The sequence below is a fragment of the Danio rerio genome, chromosome 15, assembly GCF_052040795.2.
Source record: "Danio rerio strain M-AB ecotype USA chromosome 15, GRCz13ab, whole genome shotgun sequence".
In the NCBI taxonomy this organism is placed as follows: Eukaryota; Metazoa; Chordata; class Actinopteri; order Cypriniformes; family Danionidae; genus Danio; species Danio rerio.
Window position 1 is genome coordinate 26,035,175 of NC_141035.1, and position 27,899 is coordinate 26,063,073.

The following is a 27,899-nucleotide window of genomic DNA, read 5'->3' on the forward strand; positions in this document are numbered from 1 at the left end:
TCTTGGGAACAATTAAAAGAAGTCCACTCTGAGTGAAGTTCACCAATTATTGTCCATCCCTTCATTCAAAGTAATCAATGCAGTGGAGCTGTGATAAACTCTTCAACTAAAGGCTATAAGGCAAGAGAAACATGGCTTAGAGATTTCAGAAAAGAAACAACTTTACTGAAAAACAGAAAATCAACTTGCAAATCTGTCTGGCTATGTCTAGCTAGCTTAAAGGAAAACATCTTACAAAATGTCTAAAGAAAACAGAGATATAAACTTTTCCATAATAGATATAAATATTTCTACAACGTGCGGAATCGGTATTTCCTTTGTTTGTGGTAATCTGATAGAAGGATCACGCCCTGGTAAAAATGACAACGCTGGGAAGGCAAACTTTCACAGACTAAGAATATAAACCCTTGGGATTGTCCAATTGAACAAATCAATATTTTCTCTACCCCTTCCTATGCGTCTTTTTAAGAGTGTTGGACTTGGCTGGAGCCGTGGGCTGATGTGGTATGTGAGGTCGCAGTCTAGGTTGTGACCAGACGACACACCAGTGGTTTCTTCTGTTGAGAGTTTGTGTTTTCCCATAGAAGCTCATGGACCGCTGCACCATTGCTCTGTCTAACTGACTGGCTATTAATAGTTCTCCTTATATTGCTTTTGATAAACTTCCTGAGTCAAAACAGCACCATCTGCAAGTTAACCCAGTGTTTGCTCTAAAATTTGGATACTCTCGTTCAGGATCAAATTTAGTCTGAATTAGTTTTTTAAAGTACAAATTAAATCAAAACTCACGAATTTTGTTATGTTACATTGCTATTTTTGTGGTGAACAATTCATCTGAACATGCCATCAAGAAAAAAAATTTTTGCCCTTGTAATCTTTATTTAAAATCTGAAAATGTGTGTTTTCAGTTAAATTGTTGTGTTATGTCTGTCTTACGTATTGGGCATGGCTAACATACTTAACCACAAAAAGTGAAAAAAGACCCACACTTACTTATTCAACACAAAAAAATTACATTTACGCATCAGAGATCAACCAAAAAATACATGTACTAAAGAGGAAAGGGAAAACACCTTTAAGTGTAAAATAAGAATATTACCATTTAGCTATGTGGAAATAGGTCATTATTTCCATCTGTTGCTCAAATTGTCCCACAAATATCATAATCCTAATCTAAACTTTGTATAGACTTTATATTCCAGAACACTTGTCAACACTTTACACTTCACATGCCAAAAATGAAAAAGTCACAAAATTCAGGTAACTCATAGATTAATCTGTGCCCTTTAAAAGTGGGTTATATGAACTATTTAAATTAGGGGTATCAAACTAATTTTAGCTCAGGGGCCATATGGAGGAAAATCTATTACCAAAATGGGCCGGACTGGTAAAATCATGGTATATATAACTTTAAAACAACTTCGGATTGTTTTCTCTGTTTTAATACGATCAAAATAAAGCAAAACTGGAGCCTGAGGACAACACTATCTCACGGCAATTCATTACTTTTTTTAATCAGTGGCTAATTTGTATGAACTTGTACAATCTCATTTGTACAATTTAGTACGATTTGCTTGTGCACCAATCACAGTTGGGTTTAGGGGTGTGGTTGAGTCCCATGCCTCCTTTTTAAAATCGTACATTTTCATACTACTGAACTGACAAATCAAAACGTTTCTTCTTGAGAGCACCGCAATGTGGTATGGCAGGGCATAGATGTGGTTTTTCTCTCTGAGAAAGCTGTCAAACTGATGCTGATTCAGGCTTCTGGATCAGATTAAATTAACAGTTTGCAATTGCTATGTGCGCCATCAATTGGAATAGCAGTTTCTATTATTGAAAATTTGCAGCTCATTTTTATACTTTACAAAATCATCTCACGGGCAAAATTAAACCCATTTGCGGGCCTGATCTGGCCTGTGGGCCGTATGTTTGACACCCCTGATTTAAATACTAATTTGTACACTTAAGGCTCTAAAATGTAGGGAAAATTCACCAAAAATTAACAATTTACTCCCAAGAAATTTGTTTGCAAATCATCTTACTTCTGTGATATAAACTGAAAAAGAATGATTTATCTGCATAGATGGCTTTATGAAGAAATTTGCATTGAAACTTTCTATCCTGTGTAGATGTTAAGGTTCTTGAAAATAAATTAAAAATGTTTTTAAGGGTGGCACAGTGGCTCCGTGGTTAACACTGTTGCCTCACAGCAAGAAGGTAGCTGGTTCAAGTCCCAGTTGGGCCAGTTGGCATTACTGTGTGGAGTTTAACCTGGTTTCTCCCACAGTCCAAAGACATGCGCTATATATAGGTGAATTAGATTAACTAGACTGGCCATAGTGTATGATTATGTGTGTAAATGGAAGGGTATGCACTGCAAAAAACATATGCTGGAAAGTTGCCAGTTCATTCCGCTGTGGCAACCTCTGATAAATCAGAGATTAAGTTGAAGGAGAATGAATGAATGAATGAATGAATGAATGAATGAATGAATGAATGTTCTTTTAAGAACTGTTCAGAAGGAACTCTAGGGGACATTAGGAACATAATTAACAGTTTGTTGTATTTTGTTTTGTGTTTTCCATGTGTACACGTAAAACTTTAGGTCCTACAAAATTAAATTTATTCACTTTGAAGATTCTGACTTACACTGAACACACTAATAAAAATGTGTTTTGAGAATGTAACCAAACCGTTTAAAATAATACTATATAAGTCAATGGCTTCCAACAATAGTCATTCTTTTAAAATATCTTTTTTGTGTTTAACAGAAAATGAATAAATTATTGCACACTTTAGAGTTAAAAAAGGTGCAAAGGTGTAGTTTCAGTGACAACTTTTGTTCTTTTATTTCTGAAAGTAAATAGGTAAACCAACAATTCATCATTAACAATGGGTTTAATGTGTGCTAAACAAATTTTCTCATGTCAAGAAAAATATTTCACTCTGTTAATTTTGGCAAATACACAGTCTCTAAACAAACATTTTTATAGATGTAGCAGAAAACCAAGTGAACCGAACTAAAATTAGATTTACCAAAGTAATCTGTTGAAGCTTTTCCAGCTCATTGTTACCAAACAATGGCGCATAATAGCATGCTAACAACAGCCATTGAACAAAGCATCTCTGTTGATCAGTCTACAGCAAGCTAAGCAAGCTAAGCTCCTGCTTCACAATATGAACCACAAAACACCAACATAGACAGATTTCTAAATGTTCAACACACCTGTAAATCAATATAATGTTCTAATTAGCATTCCTGTTTACTTAGAAATACATAAAACATGTAAAACCAACATCTACTCTCTCAATCCAGTCAAATGCTAAACATAATGGAAACTGTAACACATTGTGCAGTTTCACCCCTAAAAAATGGGTAATGACCTTCTTTATTGTTGTTTGGTAGATTGGTTATCATTTTTATAACCAAACTTTAACTACAAATACTTTGCCTGAACAATGGGTAGTGTAGCGAAACGATGAATAATGGGTTTAAATTGACTAATTACGGGATCATTTTCAAATAGTCTCAATACAAAGGCATTAAAGGGATAGTTCACACAAAAAATTACAATTCTGCCATCATTTACTCACACTTCTCTTGTTTTTTAAACCCTTATTTTGTTAAATGCTGATTGCTGGCACCTATTGACTTCCATAGTATTCTTTTCCTACTATGGAAGTGGATGAGCATTCTTCAAAATATCTTCTTTTGTGGTTAAGAAAGATAGAATATAATAAAAGTTTAAAACCAAATTAGAGAGAAAAAAATAGGTAATTGTCATTTTTGGGTAAACTATCTCTTTAAGTTACATTTTACAAGTAGCCAATAACATATGTCTATGAATTCTCCAACATTGTTTTTGAGCGTCATCAATTTCAATAGTTTGTAAATAAGGACAATGTTTGCTTCAAATGAAATGCCAAGAAGACCACATCAATGTTTCATCCTGAATGAATCCAAAAGCTGTTGTGAAATATGAGAGTAAATACAGTGTTTTGTTGGAGGTGAAATGTTAGTGAAACAATGGAACCATCAATAAAATGACAACAACCTGTCAGAATTGGTTTACAAGTATTTTGTTTCCCTTTCCTTGAATACTCAGAACAGACAACAACAGAAAGGAACACTTAAAGACTGTCATTGAGTTTAATGGGGTGGAAGTGTCCTGGAGGAATGGAAAACACAGCAGTTATGTTTTGTTTTATGCTCTGGAAGAAGGAAATGTGTCAAAGGAAATCTGTTCTCCAGGGCTTTGTTACATCCAAACGGGGGTCTCAGATCAGTGTAGTTTGTTTATTTTCCCAAGAGGCCATAGCTGAGAATGTGTGTTTGGCCTCAAACGAAGGTTAAAGAGTGTTCGACCTGCCGGCCCTGACAAATGCTCGGCAGATCAGCGTTTGTGTCCTCCAATACGCCAAATGGCTTGTGTGTTTGCATGTGTGGGTATTTTCCCCATGAAATTTTAATGAGAGGATTCATAAATTGTGCAACACTGACTAATTTTGCTGTTCTTTCTGTAATGACAAGCAAAGCCGCTCCTTTTGTTCATTCAGCTGTTTATCAGTAATGTATTTTCTTTGGGCTTGAAGCTTTACTGACATTAAAATCAAGTCCAGAACTATAGGAAGCAATCTGGATAACATGAAGTCAGAATGGGTAATGGGTTAGTTGACAAACCCTATTAATTATTACCTTATACATTACATATTTCTCATATGCACATTAATATCTTCTTAATGCAATTCTAAGAGTCCTACCATTAAGTCTAAAGGCATTTAGTAAAAACTGCATTTATATAACAATATAAATCAAACATGAAGATATAATCAGTTTGGGTAATACATTTTGTAGCTCTATTGTGATACAAATGTGTATTTAATTGATATTAAAGGGCATCTATTTTACCCCTTTTTTAAGATTTAAGATAAGTCTTTTGTGTCTCCAGAATGTATCTGTAAAGTTTCAGTTCAAAACACTTTTCAGATTATTTATTATACCATTAAGAATGTTGAATTTGTTGCTCTGAACACAATGTAGCTGTTTTTGTGGCCTGTACCTTTATTGCTAGTTCTCCTCACCCACCGTTCCCACATGCCAGTAAGAGTGTGCCTCAATCTCCGCCTTGCCTGCGTCACATAAACAGCACAGTGACAGACATGAAGTAAATCTCACGTAACAAACCTTCGTACAAATGATAATTTGATGTATTTGTTGTGGAGTTAATTAAAGCCTTTCTGCAATGATGAGTCACACACAATGTCATTACAAAGTTCATGCACATACACACAAACAAACACACACACACACACACACACACACACACAGTGAGTGCAATTATTGATATCTGTTTTGTTATAAGTATGTATAAATCAGTATAAATCATTCTTCTTTTATAATTGTACTGACATGCAGCTATATGGTGATGATTTACATTGTGATTTTACCATAGTTAACTTACTTTATTACAAACATGCTATGTTTTAAAAACGTTTTAAACTTGTAAAACTCACATTTACATTTGATGATGATTGATGATCACAGAGAGCTGAATAGATCTTTAATCCTAGTTGCTTTGTGCACGGCCTGTCTTGTTGATATGATTATACGTGTTACTATGGAGACATTTTAATACGCAGCTGACAATCAATTTGTGGGTGAGGAAAAACCACACTTCTACGTCATGTCGGCCTCAATATGGGAGAGATTTTGATCCTATTTTAATGCCAGGAAATTAAAAAAAATAAACTTATTGTCATTATATGACTTAAATATGACTGTGGACACACTTTACCTACAAGCAGTTCTGTCCAAACGGCTTACAAAAATATTTTTTATTATAGATGCCCTTTAAATCTAGTGTATAAAAGAGTGGTTAGAAATTGTAAACAACATTTATGTAATGGAAAAAAAATTTTTTTTTCCCTTTCACCTTCAAATGAATGTATTTAGAAATATCTGAACCAAATGGACTGAATATGTAGGGTTACTCTATCTAGATTTTGTAGAAGCATAAAATAATTACTGCTTGGTTTTAATCTGCCAGGTACATATTGTCTAATTTTATAACTAAACTTTCTCTCAGTCTCCTCTCCATACTAAGAACAAAGATTTGATATTATTTAATAGGGCTGCACAACATATCATTTCAGCATCGATATTGCAATGTGATCATTTGTAATAGTCACATCGCAGGATGTGCAATGTTAAGTTTGTATTAGAAAATGTCATTTGCATGTGTTTTTGAGTGCTGTGACTCTATAACGATTTTAAAAGCACCCAGGCATAAGAAATTTTACCGTTTGTAACTTTTTTAACTTATTTTAATTTTTATTATTCAATTACTGTATGTGACTATTGTTAGACTTGGAAAACGATAAAACACTGTTTATTTTAATTTAATATATTTCTTTATTAAATTTATAGATTTTTTATTAGATTTAATGCAGATGCACTTCCACTGCGGAACCATCCCAAATAATTTTTTTCCAAGTCATCTGGTGGAAATGTACTGATATTGCAATATATATTGCAAAATAACAATATATCGCTATGTTAGATTATTCCAATATCGTGCAGCACTATTATTTAATACAAAGTTTGCCAATTAGGTGTATATTTGACCCTCCCTGAATTGTGTAAATTTTGTTATTTAAATTGTTTACATTCTTATTTTATCATTATTGTTATTATTGATTTTGTTTACTTTATTTTTTACATTGTGTATTTTTAACTTTCGATGTTATGTAAAAAAGTGAAATGATTGACAGTGGAAAACATCTACTTTACGCTTAAATGCATTGCTTATGCTGCTACAGAATTTTTTTATTTTATTTTTTAATCTAGTATAAATATACTAAGAGAAATACATTTCCATTTAAAATATTCTATTATTATTTTCGCATATTACCTTTTTAATCGAATATTGCTCTATCCATAGGAACTTATACCATTGTTTTCTCTATATGAATTAAAGATTTTTTTTCAGTCCACATTAAGACCAAAGTCATTTTGAAAATGTCTACGCTCATTCCTCTTGTCTTAAAGTCATTATTTAGGCTACATCAACAATTATGCAACGAAAAGCTATTTTCCATGCGTCAAACGCCTAAAATGCCTAGTGAGGTTTATATTGTGGAATATCTCCATCTTAAACAAACGCCAAACCCCTGAAACCAAAAACTAACCAACAAATAAAGCAGTGATTTAATCAACAGAAAATACATTGAAACTTGCAAAGATGTTTTTGTTTGACTGTCAGTGACAAATGATTATTGTTTTCAGCCTTCAAATTCTCCAGGAAAAACTATTGTTTGTGTAATCAGATCGTGTCCAAAGTGCACTAAGTCAAAGTCCCTATGTATTGTCTTTGGCTAAGTGCAGCCGTGTGTCTGCGCAGCCCGAGCGCCTAGTTGATCCCCTTCATGTATGTTTTTTTGCAAAGCGGAAACAACAGGACCCAGACAAACCGAGAAGCTTTCGATTATCTCGATTAATAACAGAAAGAAAGAAACATCTGAGCTTGTCGTCGCCTCGGAGCTTCACAAAACAAACCGGGTAACTGAATTACACAATGTACACAATGGACTCGTTCTCGGGGTGTACAGATTTATACAACAAGCCAGCACGACGCTGTTTCGATTTTCAAACGTAAACATCCGCCGAGCAGCATCGTCCATGTGTTAGCAGCAACTTCATGATGCTAACCGTGTTTATGAAGACTGTACCTGTCCAAAACAGATGATATGGGATTTCTAACTAATCCTCGGTTATAGTACGACCGGAATGTCTTTGTTTTGAATCTTCCAAGACGGCAGGTTATGATACGAAAGAGTTAGCACGCGAGCTAACTCGGCTAACGTTATCAAAGCTGCGTGATTGTGTAGCCACTAAACTGAACTGTCGTTTGACACCACGAACAACACGACAGATGATATACAGTTCATCTCAGCGAACTGAAGTGGCATTTTACGAGCGGACATGCTTATTATGGGTGTGCTGAACATTGTGTTTAGTACAGTGGGAAAATGTGTAGATGTCATTTGCCTCCTTCTGGATCTAAACTTCGTGATCGTCAGCTCATTGATTCAGCTGTTGGTTTCAGTGCTCTCCTTCATCAATAGTCTGCCCATGCTCCTCACAAACTCGGTGTTTGAGTGCTGGAACCTCACTCTGCTGTGCATCATCACCATGAGGGACGGAGTGACCGTCGTGACCCATAACATGGTCGGAGGCTGGACTCAGCTGCTTGGAGGTGTGTTGGAGAGCTTCAAGATCATCGGATACCTGTCTTCACATCTACTGCTACGCACCAAAGAGCTCCTTCACCGTGGCCTGCTGTCCGGACACGGTTTGCTTCGACAGGCTTGGGAAGGCTTTGGGATTTTATTCAGCCTGCTGCTGTATTTTATCAACACCATAGTCAACCTGCTCCTCATAGGCACTCAGAACTTATACTCGCTGTTGGTGAGCACTGTGGAAGCGGTGTCATGTCCTCTGCAGAAAGCTCTAGAGCTGGCGTTAACCGTGCTGACCTTTCTTTACAGCAGTCTCGTTGGCACCTCCATCCTGTTGTGGACACCATGCAGACTAGCGATGGAGTTTTTGGGATCAGCGTGTCACATTTTTGTGAGCATATTTTTGCTCAATTCCTACGGGCTGCTTCTCACGTTGGTGATCATCACCGGTGCGACTGTGTATCTGAACCCTGCGCTTCCACGACAAGTATCTCTGCGCATGATCACCTATGTTAACACTGTACCTATTTTACGCCGACTCCAAATGGTTCTACAGCGACTCTATGTGCTGGAGAGGAATGTTTGGCAGCGATTAGCATGGCATCGCAGCCGGATTGGCCTCTTAGTAGCTGCAGAAAGAGATATTGGTCAAGCTGAGCCCAATATTGAGCCACAAGTTGAGCTAAATGTACCAAACCAGGAGGTGGAAGATGTTCCCGAAGACGCCCCCCAGCCTGACATTCCACTTCCCAGTTCCAGCGCTCACAGACCACTCCGAAAGTTTCCATCTGAGGACAGCTGCAGAGGCCCGCCAACAGACAACCTTCTCAATCTCCTGCAGGAGCAAGAGGAGAGGAAAAAGTGTGTGATTTGTCAGGACAGCACTAAAACTGTTGTGCTCTTGCCGTGCCGTCACTTGTGTTTGTGCAGAGAGTGCACCAACATTCTTCTGCGCCAGCCAATGTACCAACAGAACTGCCCTCTGTGCCGCCACATGATCCTTCAGACCATGGATGTGTATCTCTGAGGCCAAACGTTTACGGATGTGTTTGTCATCCTCAGGTGTTTTTGTTTTTTTCCCTCTTCTTCCGAGCAGGACTATTGCAGAAATGTGTCCATTCCACTACTGATGCTTGTAAATAGATTTGAATCTCAAAGCTTTTATAAATTGTGATGGTGAGGATTGTGTGCTTTTTTATGTTTTTATATTCATTGTCACTTTTTTCATCAGCTTATAAAAGCAACACTATTTTTCTCATGAAGCAGAAATATCATATGAATGTAAGCTTTGTATTAAAAATTGGAGGTTAATTGTGCTTTATTGAGAGGGTTTTGTATGCTATGATACTAACGTTGGAGTTTACTGTAAGAATTCTTGTACACTTCATTATTTTTTAAGGTGATCAATGAACATCTGCGACATCCAGTTGATTTTTGTTTCAGCATACACTCCCTGTCAAAAGTTTGGGCTCAGTTTTTTCCATGTTTTTTTAATGACTTTGTTCATCAAGGCGGCATTTATTAAATGTAATTTTTTTGTTAAATTTTTACAAAAATTTTAAATAACTGCTTATTTTATGTAATATCAAATGAAATTATTGCTCCAGTCATTATTGCTTTTATTATTATTACCATTAATAATAACTATAATATTAGAGTGTTTTCTGAAGGATCATGTGACTCTGAAGTAGAGCTGTGCGAATAATCGAAATCAAATTGCAATTTGCAAGAGGCTGCGATAGGAAATAAATATATTATTTAATTTCCTCTGCCTAGAGCAAATGCGTGACTGTCCTCTGTGTGTGACAGTCTTAGTAGCCAATTAAGTAAGCACAATTATGTTCTGCCCAATCAAAATTGCACAACTGAATCATGCAGAATGCCCACCATAAAACAAACAAACAGGAAAGCACGGACAAGTGCTTTAGAAGCATTAATAGACAAATTCATATCGAAGAAAAACAGCATGTCAGTAATATGGGAATATTTTAGACACCGAACAAAAACAGGATATTTTTAAGAGCTGTCACAGAATTGTTGCCACAGCACAAGGAAATACAACAAGCACCTACAAAAGGAGCACATAAAAATTTGTGTTTCATTTCTGAATATTTAAAACAAATTTGAATAAAAGTTGGAGTTAGTTAAAAAAATAAACTAAATAGATGTTAACTAACACACTGCATTTTAGCAGTAAGAATCTGCGATAAAGAATATTGAACTGAAGCTTGACTACAGAATGAAATCACAAATCGAATCAAAATCGAAATATCTGTTAAAAAAATTCGCAATTAGGTATTTTCCCCAAATCGTACAGCTTTTTACTGCCCTACTCAGAAATTTAATCACAAATACAATTTGAAAAATTGTTACTAGCTAATCACAAGAGGCTGCAATATGAAATATATAAGTATTATTTGCCCAGAGCAAATGCGCGCATGCCATCTGTGTGTGACAGTCTTACTAGAAAATTGAGTAAGCTCACTTTTGTTCTGCCCAATCAGAATTGCTCAACTGAACTACGACCACAATTTAAAAAAAAAAAAGAAAACAAACAGCAAATCACGGACAAGTGCGATGATGGTGTCTGCTGCTGAAGCAATAATACATGAATAAATATCAAAGAAAAACAGCATGTCGGTAATATGGCAATATTTTGGTTTCAAGGTCACAGGTCTCGAACAAAAACAGGAGAATTGTTGCCAGGGCTTACAGATGATTGAGCTGAAGCTTGATTACAAAATGAATCGCAGATCAAATCACAATTGCAATATCTGTCAAAAAAATTAAAAATCGAAACTATCGCAGATATTTTACCCAAATTGCACAGTCCCACTCTGAAGACTGGAGAAGTGAAGCTAAAAAATCATCTTTAAAATCACTGGAGTCAATTATTATATTAAATGATAAACTACTTTTGAGCAGTTATTTTATAGTGCAATAACATTACCAAATTGTACAATTTGTACTGTATTTGTTTTGTATGTTTAAATAAATGCAGCCTTATTGAGCAGGAGAAGTTTATTTTACAACATTTAAATATCCTACTGACCCCAAACCTTTGATGGCTAGTGTATGTAGTAATCATTCCACAGAAAGCTGTTTTGCACTCTCTTTGACTGACTACAATATTTTCACAATCTGATGACGTAGCTATGCTGTTTTTGTCATTTATTATTGAAGAGCATTAAGGCTCTCTCACTGCTCAAAGGGTATTGATCAATGCATTTTCAAATCGAAGTTTTGTGCTTGTTTTTTGTTTCGAGAGCCGGTAATCCAATTCAGTTGCAGAAAGGCTTTTAGCTCGGCTTTTTCCAGTAGTTGTTGTTAGAAATCACTATTTTGGAAACATCTTGTACATTAGAGAGACAAGCTGCAGGTCTTATCTAATTTATTTTTGTCTTATGTGATTTTTCAAAAGCTGAAATCCACAGATGTTTTCGGAAAGGCACAATGCGCACGACAATCAGGTGCATTAAAGAGACAAAAGCAAGTCCAGTCAAAGTTTAACAACTTTTTTACTTTTTCTGCCACTCTCATTACTGCTTAATGCAGATGATAAGCACTAACACATTTTATTGGTTATTATTGTCATTTTAAGATTTAAACAAGCTGTGATTTCATTCCATATTTAAGCCACAAGCCTTTTTAAAGTATTCTTGTACTGCAGACTATTTTGTATAAAGGTCTTCAGTGAAGTCTGTGGGCAGATGACTGTCTCTCGAGAGGCCTGGATAATGTCAAAACCACATTCACTGACCATCCAGATGAACAATAAACAGTGTTTGACTCTGTGCTTGTGTTTTCTTTGTCTTTAGCATGACTTAAGTAGTTTAGTCACTGGACTAAAATGCGATTCACAGCAATGTCATTGATTGACTGAAGTGAGTAATCCAACTTTTGCGCACACATATGCAGATTCTTTGGACTGCCGGTTGTAAATGCATGTGAGACATTACTAATTAGAGAGTATTAACCTTATTCTTCAATGTGGAAGTTTTCGAAATTGTTTTAGTACTTCCCATTCAGTTGCTTATGTAAGAAATGACTAGGAATAATAAATGGCAGAAAACGGTCAAACTACTTGCTCTACAAACAAGTGTTTGCATGACTACAGACAAAGAAGAATATTATAGTAAGAAAATATCAGTTTGCAACTTTAAGCAGCAAAACAAGCTGTTTTTAATGTCTAAAAATGAATGGAAGTGAATGAGACCGGAAGTCTCGAGGCAAAAAAAATTAAAATGGATGCACCCGCTTGTAAGCGGAGAATAAGGTGAACAGGCCTTTTCTTTCAGTTATTAAATATTAAATCTCAAAGGGATACGTTCTCCAAAACTGAAAATTCTGCCATCATTTAATTATCCTTCGGTTCCAGAATTGTTTGACTCCTCTTCTGTTAAACAAAAAAGAAAATATTTCGATGAAAGCTGTAAATGCAACCATTGACTTCCAGAAGACCCAGGACACTCAAAGGGACTATGTCTCTCAGCTGGCCTGGGAACACCTCGGGATCCCCCCGGAGGTGCTCTAAGAAGTGTCTGGGGAGAGGGAAGTCTGGGGTTTTGTCCTAAGACCGCTGCCCCCACGACCCGGCCCTGGAAAAGCAGTACAAATTGAATGATTGTAAACGATTCCTTTAAGCCAAGGGTGTCAAACTCACATTTTTGAGGGCCGCAGTTCTGCACAGTTTAGTTCCAACCTTGCTTCAACAAACTTACCTGCAGGTTTTAAACAGCTTATTTGCACTTAAAGCCACAGGCTACAAATAAAGCTACAGCATACTCTAGACAACAAAATGGGCAGATTCTGGAGGCTATAATAAATAATCTGATGGGTGTTTTGAGTATGGTGTTTGGTGTATCTCTTACATCTCGTAAAAAGGGTAAAATATGTGTCCTTTACAGTTCTACGGAAGCAAAAAGTCAGCTTCAACTTGAAAATAAATAAATAGAGCAAATTGTCATTTTGGGGTAAACGATTCATACTTGATACAAGTTGTGTAAAATGCAAGCACTAATGAAAAAAAAACCTTCATGTTCAGCACTGGACAGCTCCACATTCCAACATTTTAGAAACAAGAGGAAATTTTGAGCAATGTGAATCACATATTAATAGTATTCAAGCAATTCCCTGAATACATTCAAATGCATCTTCCATAATTATCTGCGAATACATTCTTTAGAACAATGCTTTAAAAATAACCTAAAGCTCAGGAAGTGCAACACCCTAATGGATTAAACAGAGGTCGGCTTCCCATTTTTTTTTTTAAAACAGAGATGAAAGCTTTTCCGTGTTTATTTTGTGCTTTGAAATAAAACCAAGTGCCACTTCAATGATTGCTATTCGCAAATAATCGTTTAAATATGCCAAAACCAAGGGGAAAAACTTACAAAATATTTATTGCTTGATTATTGATTTATCAACATGAGTCTACAATTCTACTTTGTTCACTGCTATTTCTAATTATGTGTATGATGATGATGAGGATGAGGATAATGATGATGATAATAATAATAATAATAAAATCACTCAGAAATTGGTAGTACTTTTCACATTTATTATATTATATTATATTATATTATATTATATTATTATATTATATTATATTATATTATATTATATTATATTATATTATATTATATTATATTATACCATTGCACCATACACCTTTCTGGAACATTCTTTAGTAAAAATAGCTTTTAGATTAAGCATGCAGGGACAGTGCTATAGTTTTCTAAGTATAGCACAGTTAGAATAGACTCAACTTTAGTTCAGAGGGTCAACTATTTCACAGCATGTCATTGTCTGGCTCTGGGCCCACTTAACCAATACGTGGACATGCTTGAGATTATCTTACAAATAGGAAGTCCTGCCTAAGGGTCAATAGGAAAGTTTCTGTCTCTGAGGATGAGAACAGGGCATAAACAGCAGCTCCTCACAACACCCACACTCACCATTCCACCGCAACGGGGACTTCCATTAAGCCTGTCACACGTCACAACATTACACAATCATTTGTCCACTAAAATAACTTCAACTAAATCTAATAACTGAGCAAATGAATAGTTCAGATGCAAAAACCTCTAAATGCCGTCTGACAATTTCTTCTAAAATAAACATTTCTTTTAGGCTCCTGTGCATAGGGTCAGTAATTTCACTTTTACCACACAAGATATGTCCTTCTTTTCCCTGTAATGGGTTTTTGCTGGAATGGCAGCCGCTGTGTAAAACATGCTGGATAAGTTGATGGTTCATTCCGCTGTGGCAACACCAGATTAAAAAAGGGACTAAGTCAAAAAGAAAATGAAAGAATGAATTATAAGTCCTTCTCATGGTCTTCAAAGTGAAAAAAACTCAACATAAACACTGGAGGCTGAGAAAATTGTTCATTTTCTATGGAAATTTCAGATGGCACTTGCTTATATAATTCTTTTGTATGCATTTAATGCTCATATACTGTGCTCATGATAATGAAAGGACGTCCCCTGCTGTTAATAGAGCAAAATGTACAAGAGTAATGTGATTATTATAATTATATGATATTGTCCAATAGCGACACCATTGATCAAATATTTAATAGAGAGAAGCAGAGCATATCAGACCTCCAGAATAATGAAAGGACGCCCCCTGCTGACGTTTAATAAACATGGAAATTTAATATGCGCGTGTATAAACTGAAGTTTTTGGAAATGTAAAGGACATTATATATTATAGTTTACATATACCGTAGTTCACATTGTATATCGTAGTTTGTATAGGCTAGCCTAAATAACGTGAGTTTTATTCAAGTCCTCATTTTTTTTCCAAGCAGAAAATAATGGCATCATAAATCTTTCAAAGACTTAGCTGCAGTAAAATGTCATTCAGTAAAACTATATTGTATATAATAATAATAATAATAATAATAATAATAATAATAATAATAATAATAATAATTACACACACAGTATTATTAGACAAAGCTATTAGCCCTACTGTAAATGTTGTGCTTTTGCAAATATTTTCAAAACGAGATTTTTCACAGTATTTGCAATTCAATTTTGTCTTCTGGAGAAAGTATTATTTATTTCTGTTTAGCTGCTAGTTTATATTAGCCTCTAAGATTTTTTTATTTTTATTAATCTATTAGCTACAGAATAAACCACTGCTGTAAAATGACTTACCTAATTAACTTACCAAGTGAACATAGTTAAAAGCTTAAATTGTAATTGAAGTGGAATACTATCTTGCAAAGACAACTAGAAAAACACAGTGCATACTGTGATCAATCAAGAAATTTTCCTTGCTCTGTTAAACAACATTTGGGAAATAATTAAAAAGGGAAAAAAAATCAAAGGGTGCTAATAATTCTGACTTCAATTGTATGAAAAAGATCACAAATATACTGTCAAAAAGAAACAAAGATATCTGGAGACCTGTAATAACTTCCTAAAGTACAATATAAATGTTGGCAGTCTGTTACAACAAGAACACACTCTGAGAGAGAAGGTATCATGGTCTAAACATAGACTTTTTCCCTTGTTTTGGCTTTTGGTTAGGGTGTAAAGTGTTTGCTGTGTCTAAATGGTTATTATTTTGTAATCTGTTGTGATATGCAAACTGAAAAAAGTAATAAATATATTGTACAATCAAGACAAAGCAAAAAAAGTTAGTTAGTGTTTTAAAATGGGTTGAAACTTTCACTAGTATATACAGCATTTGGGAAATATGTGTGTGCGTGTGTGTGTACTGACGCTGCAACAGCATGACAGGAAAACATTTACAGAGAACGGTCAAAACATTTAACTTATGCAAATACAAGTTTATCTTGGTAATGCCTATAATTTAACTGTCTGCCAACTTGAAACAAGAGCAATCACACTTGCGCCAGATATTTAGCTTAAAATCGGACACTTTCGTTGTCATCTGCTGCTTTTCAGCACTCAAGCTCTATAAAGCTGGATGGAATGCGAATGCGATTTGTTTATCATAAGTTTATCATTGTATGCTTGTGAAACAGCTTAAAAAATTGGGAGTGTCTTGTCTTGGACAGAGATACCCTTCTGTGCTTGTTTTGGTCTGGTTGAAGCTGCTCTGCGAACAGCTGTGAAGGCGCAGGCCGTGACCTCATGGAAATGAACTGCACTATGGGAGGACACAAATGTACCACTCACTCTGTCTTCTCAGAGTTACTGCAAAAACATTCCGTCTAAAGTCTGTGCCAGAAGCCCGAGGAAAACTGGAGACTGCTACTCTTAGAACAAAAACACATAGAGAACGCAGGAAAAAGAGCTACAGAGAAGAATAAAAGAAGCAGCCAAGGTGAAAAAGGTACATTTAGACATCAAGAGACGTGAAAACAATAGTTCACACAAAAAATGACATTTCTGTCATCATTTACTCACCATTCACTTGTTTAATCCACATAAGCGAGAGCATTTTTCATTTTATGGTGAACTATCTCTTTAAGATTTGTCATTTTACCTGCATTCACATCACATTGTTGTAAGTACAATGTAATTACCATGACTATTAGATTTAACTATAACAAAAAACAGCATTCACATCCTTGTAATGTGACCACTGACCAGCATTCATGCTTAGGCCTCAAATTTATTGTCCAAACCTTTCCTGAATTTACTGTCCCTCATGAGCTCTAATCGTGTTTAACCACTCCTGAATAAGCTAATGATGATCTTTACACCCACTAGATTGAAATGTCCAGGAAGTATGTTGAAGCTGGCTGGATTTATAGATATTTTGCACCACTTCGACGACCCTAAAAAGATGGATTAAATGTTTTAGGTTTAATTTTCTGGCCAAGAATTAAAAAACTCAAAAGTATGATAAATACAACATGACGTGACTGCAGCTTGTTGTCTTTGCAGATGTTGCTGTTAAAGGCTCGGTCACATTAGTAAAAAAAAAAAAATCCGTAATATTTTAACAGTAATATTTTAATATTTAAATACCAAATTTCAATCAGGTGGGTTTTTAGCCTTTATCAGTATACAAAAAACTGAGATTTTAATTAAACTATAATCCCCAGTTGTGGACATTAAACAGCTGATAGAAATGAATTATATAAAGGAAAACTTCTTAAGTCAGTTTTTCCATAAGCTCCATGGCCAGATAATGATTTACCAGAAGTAATCAGGGTGTGATTCAGAAGCCAGAAACACATTCCAGACAAAATACAAGAAGGTTTTGATTTAATATCTGACAGAATTAAAACAACAGTGCCTTTTTTTTGTCTATTCACCTTGTCTGTCTGCAATAATTAATGTTTTTTTATAGTTTATTTGGAGCTAGTATTAATGTCCTGTGGATTCATCCAATCTATTAAACAAACAGCTAAAAGATATATGAGAAGACTGATCATTTTGAAAGAGTACCAGCTAATATTAAAGTTTAAATAAAATTCTGAATAAAAAGTACAGAAATGTACTGAAATATAATCAGTTTCAAGAGTAACAACATTAAGCTGATGATTGATTATAAAGCGTGTTTGGCATGCTTTCCCAGGAGAGAGAGCCCTGAGCTCAAAAGGTCCTCGAGCCAGGGCTCAATCCTATTTGCAGGGCGAGAGGGAAGTTTAAGCTCAGGTAGATCTCGAAAACTCCCCTGCTTATTTATGGCTAATGACAAATTAGGGACTTGAACCAGTGACATTCTTGCTGTAAGGCAACAGTGCTAAACACAGGGCCGATCATTTCGGTTAATTTTGCCAACTGACAACCGCCACTTATTAACCTAATACTAAAGGTTAACTGGTCAGATTAATATTGAGTCATTATTTAATTTTGGCACGTCTATTTTGTGTGTGACACATTAAATATTGCATTTTAAAATACTGATTTATTTTAACATGCAAACATATTACCAACAGAACATAACAACAGAGCATCTTCACGCATCTGCAGTGTTTACAACAGAATAGATACAAAGAATAAACTACATAAAAATAATAAATAAATAGTCCTGCCCTTGATATTATTTCACTTAAATCACAAATGTAGATTACAAACCAAAAACACTGATGTTATTCAGATAACGTTTGTAGTTTTCTTCTTAATGCCAACTGTGTAAAATAATATTGATAAAAGGATTACGATAAACCGCTGTTTGTTTTCCTTCAAGCTCTGCTTCAGTTACTTGATGCGTGTGCACGTGAAGCAGCCGGTGAGCACCAGCACACACACATATATTATGAACATCTCGACATGTGAAAGTATTCCTCCATATGTTTTCATATAAGTTGTTCACAATACTTATTCATCCACGTAATTTGTAATTTAGTCAAGTGTGTAAACATTAAGCTGCGGTTGGCGTTTCTGCCTTTGGATGTCTTACAAAGCAGCTGCATAAATGATGAAGCTTTTAATAAAAGTGAAATCGCTTGACCCCTTCTACACAAAACACAAACGTCAGACCCCATTTACAAACACAAGCGCTGCCGTTTAAAGATCATTTCAGGTTATTGATGTCTGAATTTACCGGTATTTTGGAATAGATGTGTGAACAGTCTTGTCCGGAAAAATTCTGTAATGCCCTTGCCTGTATGAACAGCGCTTTTTTGAATTTATCGGTAAAGTCATTCTGGAAATTTTCCAGATAATTAGCGATATCGCTGTGTGAAATGGGCTAATGGCGAGGTTCATATGTTGACCTTTTGTAAAGTTTAGTAAAGTATTTTGTATATTATTTACGTTCCAAAATGCAAGGTGCACCCCACTGCCTTTTTTTGTTGTATTAGCAAGGGCGATTTTTCCTCTCAGGGTTGACTTTTATTTCAACTGCGAACACACAGCAAACAACAGCAAAAATGCGAGGACGCATAAGCAGCGCGCAAGTATGTAAAGTTAATAAACCATTCATAAGATGCGCCTCAATGCAAAAAGTGCGTTCGCTGTGATCGGCTGCTTATGCAGCCAAACTTTAAAAATATAAAAAAAATTATATTTTTTAATCATTTAACTGATAAAATTAATGGTTAAAAACACAGCCTTTCAGTTTACGGTTAATCAGTTATTTTGAGCACCCCTACTCTGGTTATTTATGGTGAGTTAGGAATCGTCTGATTGGTAAATCATGTGTTAGCTAATGAGTGGGACCAGCCGTGGACAATCAAAAGCACGTAATCCTCTCGAAATTACTTTATAAATAAACTTCACTTAAATTGTAACTGAGTGAAGTTTGAATGATCCATCCTTCAATTTAACTTAAAACCTTGTAATACTTATATGTCCTTTTAGAAGCTTAAAAGTCCATCAGACCTCATTCCCATTGACAGTGAGACACTTACTTCAAAACGTCCATATTTGTGCTCTACAGACTCCATGAAACCTGAAACCACAGCTCCCGCTTGCCCAGCTGTAGAAATGACTTTTCCTTATGTCATTTAGTGATGAATTAGGTAATTATTGGTGTCATTTTTATTGAAGTCATATTCCAGAGAAGTAATGGAAAGTATTTATTATGCTTTTTCTCAAAACATAGACTGCCACTAAAATAAATGTTTTCTGTAAAAACAGCAGAAGGTTTTCTTTTTCACTATTTCAGTTTTTATTCCATATTTGTGAAGCAGTATTTTTCAGTAATAACTTTAATGCTTTCATTCTTTACATGGCAACATTTTAGCCTTTTTATTCAGTGTCACTACATATGATTAGAATGGGGTCATCTGTGCCGTTCATATTAACCATATTACTGAAGGCCAATCAAAGGCCTTTGTCCTATTACTTTCAAATTGCTGAACCCTGCAGTGTGATTTTAATCTAGGCAAAAACAGCAGAGTTTTTCCAGTCTGAGTACACTAGGAAACCAGTGAACGTGCTGTCTGTCTTTGAGCTGGAGTAAAAACCGATGTACTCGCCCAGAGCCATCTGCACCCAAACCTGATCACCAGGAATCAAGTGCACTAGTGTTCCTCCAGACAGTGACGCTGGTTTGGACCAGTTCCCAAAAATCTGAAAGTAGGAAGCCACGGTGTGCCCGTTCTTCATGAGGTCAAACTGCAAGCTGGAGCGGTAGACGGTGGCGTGAACGGCAAAGTAATAAACACCTGGCACTCTGCAGGTGAAACGCCCGGTTTCTGGATTGTAGTCACCCTGCTCGTTCAAAATGACCTTGTCGAAGCGCACCGAGTCACCTACAGTCAATGGAGTCGTGCGAGCCTCTGACAGTTTGGCGCTAAAGGCTGATTTAGGGGCCACTGCACACTCGCCTGGGGCTCCTCGCTCACCTTTTTCTCCTGGATCCCCTCGGTCTCCTGTGAGGCCCCTCACGCCCGGTTGACCTGCCATAAGCATCATGGGAATTTCATATTTTATGATTGACATTCAATTGAGTGCTGCAGGGATGATGTCTTTTTGTAGACCGGTAACTAGAAAAAGTCAGCATTGTAGGATTTCCAGCTGCACCGTTTGTGGTTTAATGCGTGAGAATAATGTCAGTGTTGAACGTGAGCTCAGTACTGTTGCACTTGACACGAATGACTAAAAATTGTTTTATTAGCATTATCATTTAAAATGCAGTAATTGGTTAACATTTCTACCATAGACCTCTTGGTATTAAAACTGTTGTGTAGAACCAAGTCTCAAAACTGTCTAATGGTGTGACTTTCTCAAGCAAAGTTCAGTTAACTACAGCTCTAATATATGAAAGAGAAAATTATAAAGTCATTGATAAATACATCAGGTGTAATTTTACAAGAGCCTATTTAAGCAAGTGCCGTTTCAACTATTTTTAAGCCATATATCTCTAAAAACATAGGAACTAAATACATGTTGTCACTGAAAGCCATGTCCTCTAGTGTGACACTGTGCTAATTATAAATGGGCAGTTCCTAAGAAAACTTAAATCAGTTAAAGGACCCCGTTCAAGATCATGTGACTGAAGAATCCCCCTGACATTTTTACTGATTAAATTTTTTGGAACCACTATAATATTAAGTTTTTATGTCATTTTGTGTGACACCTCATTAATTGAAAATGTCCAACAAGTCATGGAGAAAAACATTATTATTCAGTGAAGATAAATCACTCTCATGCTATTTGTATATTATGAAATGAAATTTTTTTTTATATTGCTGATTTTTTATATCACTTAATCTTTTATTGACTTTTAAAATAAAGGAAATCTCTACATTTTAAATAATAGTTTTCTTAAAATTAATTTACAAATAAAAATAATTAATATAGTTTTTTTATATAAATTTGACTGCTGGACTGCTCCGTGATGAAAATTTTATGTTGTATTATCATTATTATTATTACATAACATTATATTATTATAATAATTTTATATTTGATTGGATACTACATTTTTAATTACATTGAATTGTATTGTACTGTTTAACTCTCACCATACAAAAATGGTAGAAAACTGTCATATATAGTTTATAGGTAAAATTTAAACTTCCAGATATTTATTAGGGGCCCCCAGATTTCCCGGCTGCATACCTCGTTTATTGGTTAAATCTGCCCCTGTATATGTGTGTGTGTATGATTTGCAACCAAGTATTAAAAAGTGAAAGTTTGATTTATGATCATTATTCTGTCCAATCACTTTTGGACCCTTAACAAGTGAGAGGCACATATGCAAATTGTTGTAATCCCTACAGTGTTCACCTAATTTGGATGTAAATACCCTGAAATTAAAGCTGACGGACTACAATTAAATCACATAATGTTCGTTTCATTTGAAATCCATTGTGTTGGTGTATAGAACTAAAATTGTATTGTGTCGATGTCCAAATATATATGGACCTAACTATATATATATAAACATGAGTTTCAGTAGTGTAGCCATCAGAACGCAACAGTAAACTGCTATTGAAAAAAAAACTCATCTGAGAGTATATCAAGACCTTTACATTTTAGTTGTGTTTAAAAAGGCTGCTACAAACGCATGACTAAATGGGAGGTTGTCAAGGAAATAAGGGGAATGAAAACTTTTGTACTCATTTTTCCAGGGGTGCCCAAACTTTTTTGTATGAAGGACCAAAAACCACATATCATTTAGAGACATGGGCCAAGGTTAAATATACCAAACTATTTTACATTAAAGTTGCCATGGTTAATTTCCTAATTTATTTCGTAATATTTGAAAATAAGTTAAAACATTGCTTTGAATCGTGTTAACTAATGCAGTACAACTTCTTTATTTTAACCTATTGCAATAAAAAACAAACAATCACATTTATAACGCAGTGGACTAGTCAAGCAGAATCTGCCTTTGCCTTGATTTGCTCACCAAAGTCTCTGCATTGTCCTCTATTCGTCGGGTAACAGTATGTACATTTTAAACTAAATTACAGCATTTAAATTGAAACATTAATTTCAGATAGCTTTTTTAAGCTTAACAATAAAACAAACAATAAAAAGGTTACATTAAATTTGAAATGACAAGACCTAAACCATCCCCATTATTCCCCTCTCTTCTCAGATGGGGTGGCAAGCCAAATCAAAGGTTACCATGGGCCAACTTTGGCCCGTGGGCCTTAGTTTGGGCATCTCTGCACTATTCCATTTTTAACTGATGCTCTTTTAACCAAGTTTACTTGAATATTTTTTTAAGATATATATATATATATATATATATATATATATATATATATATATATATATATATATATATATATATATATATATATATATATATATATATATATATATATATATATATATATTTTTTTTTTTTTTTTTTTTTTTTTTTTTTATTAAAAGCTTGGTAGTGTGCATACTTTAGTTTAAAACCAGTGTTTAGCTTTTTACTTCTGCTGACTATTACTTGTTTAAACCTTTATGCCAATTTTCCAAAAGTCAATGTAAAACTTCTATCGAGTATTTGCCAAGGGCACCAAGACAATGCTGACTTACAGGCTGTCCTATAAAAAGGCATCACCACTGCAGCACTCTGTAGAGAAGAAGGTGAGAAACGCATCATGACAGTGGGTATTTTTGTACCTAGTTCTCCGCTCTCCCCTCTTTCTCCTTTCTCTCCTGGTTGAGCATCACGGCCATCTCGTCCATCCCTGCCAGGCTGACCGGGGCTCCCGTGCAACCCAGGGGATCCTGGGATACCTGGGCTTCCTGTGCACAAACTGGGAATCTTGTTATCTTCAAGTGAATTCGAACAATGTACTGCAAAAACAAGCAGCAATGAGAGAGGCCATGTCTGCAGAGATGTCATCGCTCAGTCTGTGGAGAAAAGAACGGAACTTTCATTACCTTGTCTTGTTTCAAGATGACTTCAGTCTCAAAATAGGCTGATGGTACAATTTCTGCACTTAATGTGAAAAGCAGCAGAGATCCATGATCTCACCTCTCGGTCAATAGCGTGAGTAAGCTGAAGGAAATTTGACATTACATATAATTTCTAAAGCTTTAAAGGTCACCTATGGTGAAAAATCTACTTTTCAAGCTGTTTGGACAGACGTGTGTAGATATAGTGTATAGACCATCATATTGGGGTGATATAAACACACCCAGTCCTTTTTTTTTTTCAATTTAACAACGTAAAAACGGTGGACCAATTGGAGCGGTTTTGAGACACACTGCAACTTGACATAGAAAAGCGGTCCCCTCGCCCACCAATATTGATTGACAGGCGCACAATTCCAGATCCTCAGTTTGTTGTTTCATGTCTGCCATTTTCAGCGTTTGAGTCAAATCGATGTCATCGAAGAAACACCCTTGCTTTATTTTTGGATGTAAGGCTCATTGGGCTCAACACAAGAGCCTTCATTGTCTTCCTGTGAATAGGCAACAAAGATTTAACAATTAGCGGTTATTTGAGCGGAGCACGCAGTGCATGCAACATATTGAGTTTGCATTTCCTGCGGTCACAGAAGCTCTCTATCATCTCAACTAGGTGCCGCTGGAAAGTGCGACCGCGTTGCCCTGCATGCACGTCCCTCCAATGAAAATAACGAACTTGCCTCAGTTATAGCCTCAAAGTTAATCCAATGTGCGTGGTTATTAGTCTCGGTGTACAAGCTCAGAACTTTAAACTAGCACACAGCTGGCATAAATTTGTTTAGTTGCCGCAGTTTTGTGCCGTGCAGAAACCCAGTGTTTATGAATAATTAACCGTGATGAATTAAAGTGCAGTTAATAGTGAAACTGGTTAATTATTACATCCCTATACGGATGACGCATGCATCATTACATAGCGACTGTAAAACTATACAAAGAAACAAATGATTTTGTAACTGCAACTCTGACACATTCTAGCACATTAGGAACATTGATTGCTCATCAGTAGTCTCTGTTTGGTCTGTGTCAGAGTCGTAATGTACAGCTGAATGCTGGTCCTCTCACTCATGCAGCTTCTCTCTGTCTGCCTGTTTGTTGCCATACACAAAGTGGCGGAGCGCTTGGCTCCGCCCCCTTGTTAAGTTGGGCGGGAAGTCGAAACTAATTTTCATGTGAAAATTTGCATGTTTGCTAAACTGGCACACCCAGAAGAACCATAATGATGATATGAAATCTTTAAAAAAGGGGTAAACTAGGTGCCCTTTAAGAAGAAACCATATGTTGCAAGACACTTTCAAGATTTGAAAATAACTGAAGAGCATCGTTCAAGTAATTTAAATGTTCGAAATTCATACAATTATTTAACAATTACACTTTTGTCAGCCAATTTGAAATTGCTTGTCATCATTCACAGTAAAGAGCAGCTCATAAACGATGCTTATAGCTAGATGGTGAATAATGAAAATGCAGAATGTGCGGACAGACCACAATAGTAAAGTTTACTATCTACCATCTCTCATTGATGAGGTGCTGAAGCCAGTCAATATACTCAGACTGCAAACACACACACACATCTCTACAGCAGGAAGTATTCATGGCCTTGTCAGCTCTCGTAATCCCGTCTGGAACGAAGCATTTCCAACATTTTATGTGTTGCCGTAAATCTGCAGGTTTCTATTCAAGTCTGTTGTCTGTCAAACAGCTGTTTCTTATAAAAGTTGAAAAAACTTGCTGATGATTCACTCTGAGAAATACAACCAGACCACCAAAGCATTCTTCGACAATTCTGCAGATTCTGTTAAAGCCGTGGCATCTTTAATTTAGGAGACACATCTGTCCTCAGACATCTGGATCTCTCAGGATCGTGTTTATGTGTTATGGTTTTCAATGCTCTGAGCACTTTAATCCATGTTAGGCCAAAGAAGAGTGACTGCCAGAACATATACTGTCATTCCACTGTCAACCGGACAGTCTGATTTCCAGAGTGAGCTTTCGCGTAACACATTCTTGATTATTTAAGTCGAATAAGTTGAAGGAAATTAAGTGAGTGCACTATGAGAAAGACTAATGTTTACATTTAGTCAATATCGTCATTTGGTAAATGTTTTTGAAATATTTCTCTGCTTAAAGGAATGGTTTACCCAAAACTGAATATATCAATAGCTACATTTCCATTCACCTATTCTTATGTGCATTTTGGAGATTAGTATAAAAATAATCAAGATGCGCAAAAATATTGCAAAATGTGCATAAAAAGCATATGCACATGATTGAGTAGGATAAACTTTTTATTCTGTAAGAAAAGATGCGCATAAATTACTATGGAAACACTTTTACCGAACAAATTCTCGTATGCGCATTAAAAAAGGTAATCTGATTTTGTTATAAGAGATCATGTGATGATAAAACTGTGTGAACGGCTGAGCACACTGTAAAACATCTGAAACGCTGTTTTTGTCATTCTAAAACGCCTTGACCATTTCAGTATTACTGTTATTATATTATTATAATCCACATATTATATTATATATCCACATTTGTCAAGAGTGTCTGCGCTCTGCGTCTCATAGTTTCAAATGCCACCAAATGCTTATTGCATGTTGGAATCATCTTCTGTGGTGAAAGTCATTTATTAAATAAAGAATTGATTGACGCAGCTTCTCCTACCGCAGCAAATTCCATTTTTATTGTTGATATTTGGTGCCAGTTAATCAGAAAGTGGCGATTTTGTTCTCTTTGCCTCATTGGATGGAAACGCTGCTTTATTTGCACGTCTTTAATGCAATATTCCAGTTTTGCGCATAAATTTAATTAGCATTTTTGGATGGATAGAAAGCTATTCACTCACTTTTTATTGTTCAAATCCTGTTTGACTTTCTTCTGTTGAAAATATTTTGAGTAAAGCTGGAAACTAGTAACCATTGACTTACATAGTATTACTGTAGAAGTTGACCGTGAGAGGTTTTCACCTTCAAAATGTCTTCTTTAGTGTTTAACAGAAAAAACTCAAAGTTTTGGGACTAATTGAGAGTAAACATAGAGTACTAAGGCTGGACGATTTAGAATTAGAATTAAAATCTTGATTAATTGCATTTTAACTTGATTACAATTAATAAACAATTATTTTACTTATTTATATTTTTTGCTGTCAGTTCAGACAAGTTTTATATGGCGCCTAAAGGCATCTCTGGCGCAGCTTCCAATTATTGTCAGTGTAGTGCAAAGAAAGGCTCAAGAATGAGTACATCGTCCTACTTGACCAGAGTGGCTGCAAATGGGCCGCAGAAGTATAAATAAGCCTCAAGCTTTAACAGAGCGTGGTCACAAAACACGTATGGAAAGTGATTGAAAAAATTGTCCTGGAAAAATTAGATTGATTATAGGTTTTGAATGTCGATTTCGATTACTTTTCAATTAATTATCCAGCCCTAATGAGTACATTTAAATTTTTGGGTGAACTACCCCTCTAAATAAAATATATAAAAAAATAAAACAATTCTCAGTTTGTCCTAAAATGTGTACTTTGGTACATTTCCCATTACTTTGAAGAATATGACCAAACTTGTCACCATCTCAAGAAAAACAAATATTACAAAATAGACTGGAAAATCTTTTCATTTTAGGACTTTGAGACTATGAAAGTGAATTAATATACTTATATGCACATAAACAGCATATACAATTTAACAAATTGCTTTAAACAGCAAATAGTTTTCATAATGCTCTAAGTAAACCTTTAAAATGATGCAACAAAATATCAAAACTCACCATTTACGTTACTTGAAGCTCCACTGGATTGACAGTCTTGAGCAGGCGAAAGAGAAACGAGCAGTGCAAACTCCTCTTTTCTTTGCCGTCTAAGGCATCTGGGAAAAAAATGAGCACTCCTAGTCTTCAGAGGAAACGGGAAGCTGTTGGAAGCCAATTAGAAATAGGGAGGCTGGGAGATGGGGAGGGAGAAAGAGGGATCATCCAAGGGACGGAGACTGAATGCTTGTAGCTTGTCCAACTTTTTAAGCGTAAACATTATCTGATACAGGAGAGCCCAAGAGATGGGGTCTTGGGCGCCAGTGAACAGTCTGGCGAGACCCTTGTGTGTTTAATTAGCATGGGGTTTATAAAGGAACAAGGCCAGTTTATTGTGGTGAATTTGGAAGAAATAAACCATTGAAGGATTACAGCTCTGTGGTCAACTCTGAGATTGAACTATTCTTTCTTTAAAAACACAAAGCATATTTTTGAAACCATGTTAATGATCATGTGACATGGTCTCTTCATGTAAACATTTCTTCTGGATTCATTGTTGCCACATCAAGAGAAAATAAATATTCAGTGGGGTTGTAAAATGATGGGGTTATTTCTCAATTTAAATGAGCAGTGAAAATCTGCAGACTTGAATGAAAGTTGTGCTGATGT

General features: G+C 35.6%; 2 protein-coding genes across 2 annotated transcripts; one reads left to right on the plus strand and one right to left on the minus strand.

The window, feature by feature from the left end:
• Positions 1-7,442: 7,442 nt before the first annotated feature.
• On the plus strand, positions 7,443-12,035 carry rnf26 (ring finger protein 26). Its single transcript, XM_087284144.1, has one exon. The coding sequence runs from the start codon at positions 7,985-7,987 to the stop codon at positions 9,266-9,268; it is 1,284 nt and encodes a 427-aa protein (XP_087140270.1). The 5' UTR covers positions 7,443-7,984; the 3' UTR covers positions 9,269-12,035.
• A 7,734-nt stretch (positions 12,036-19,769) lies between these two features.
• Positions 19,770-27,351, minus strand: c1qtnf5 (C1q and TNF related 5). Its single transcript, NM_001029953.1, is given in 3 exon segments — positions 19,770-20,521; positions 23,193-23,426; positions 27,252-27,351. Coding segments are annotated over 2 exon segments (747 nt in total). The 5' UTR covers positions 23,419-23,426; positions 27,252-27,351; the 3' UTR covers positions 19,770-20,000.
• Positions 27,352-27,899: the final 548 nt, after the last annotated feature.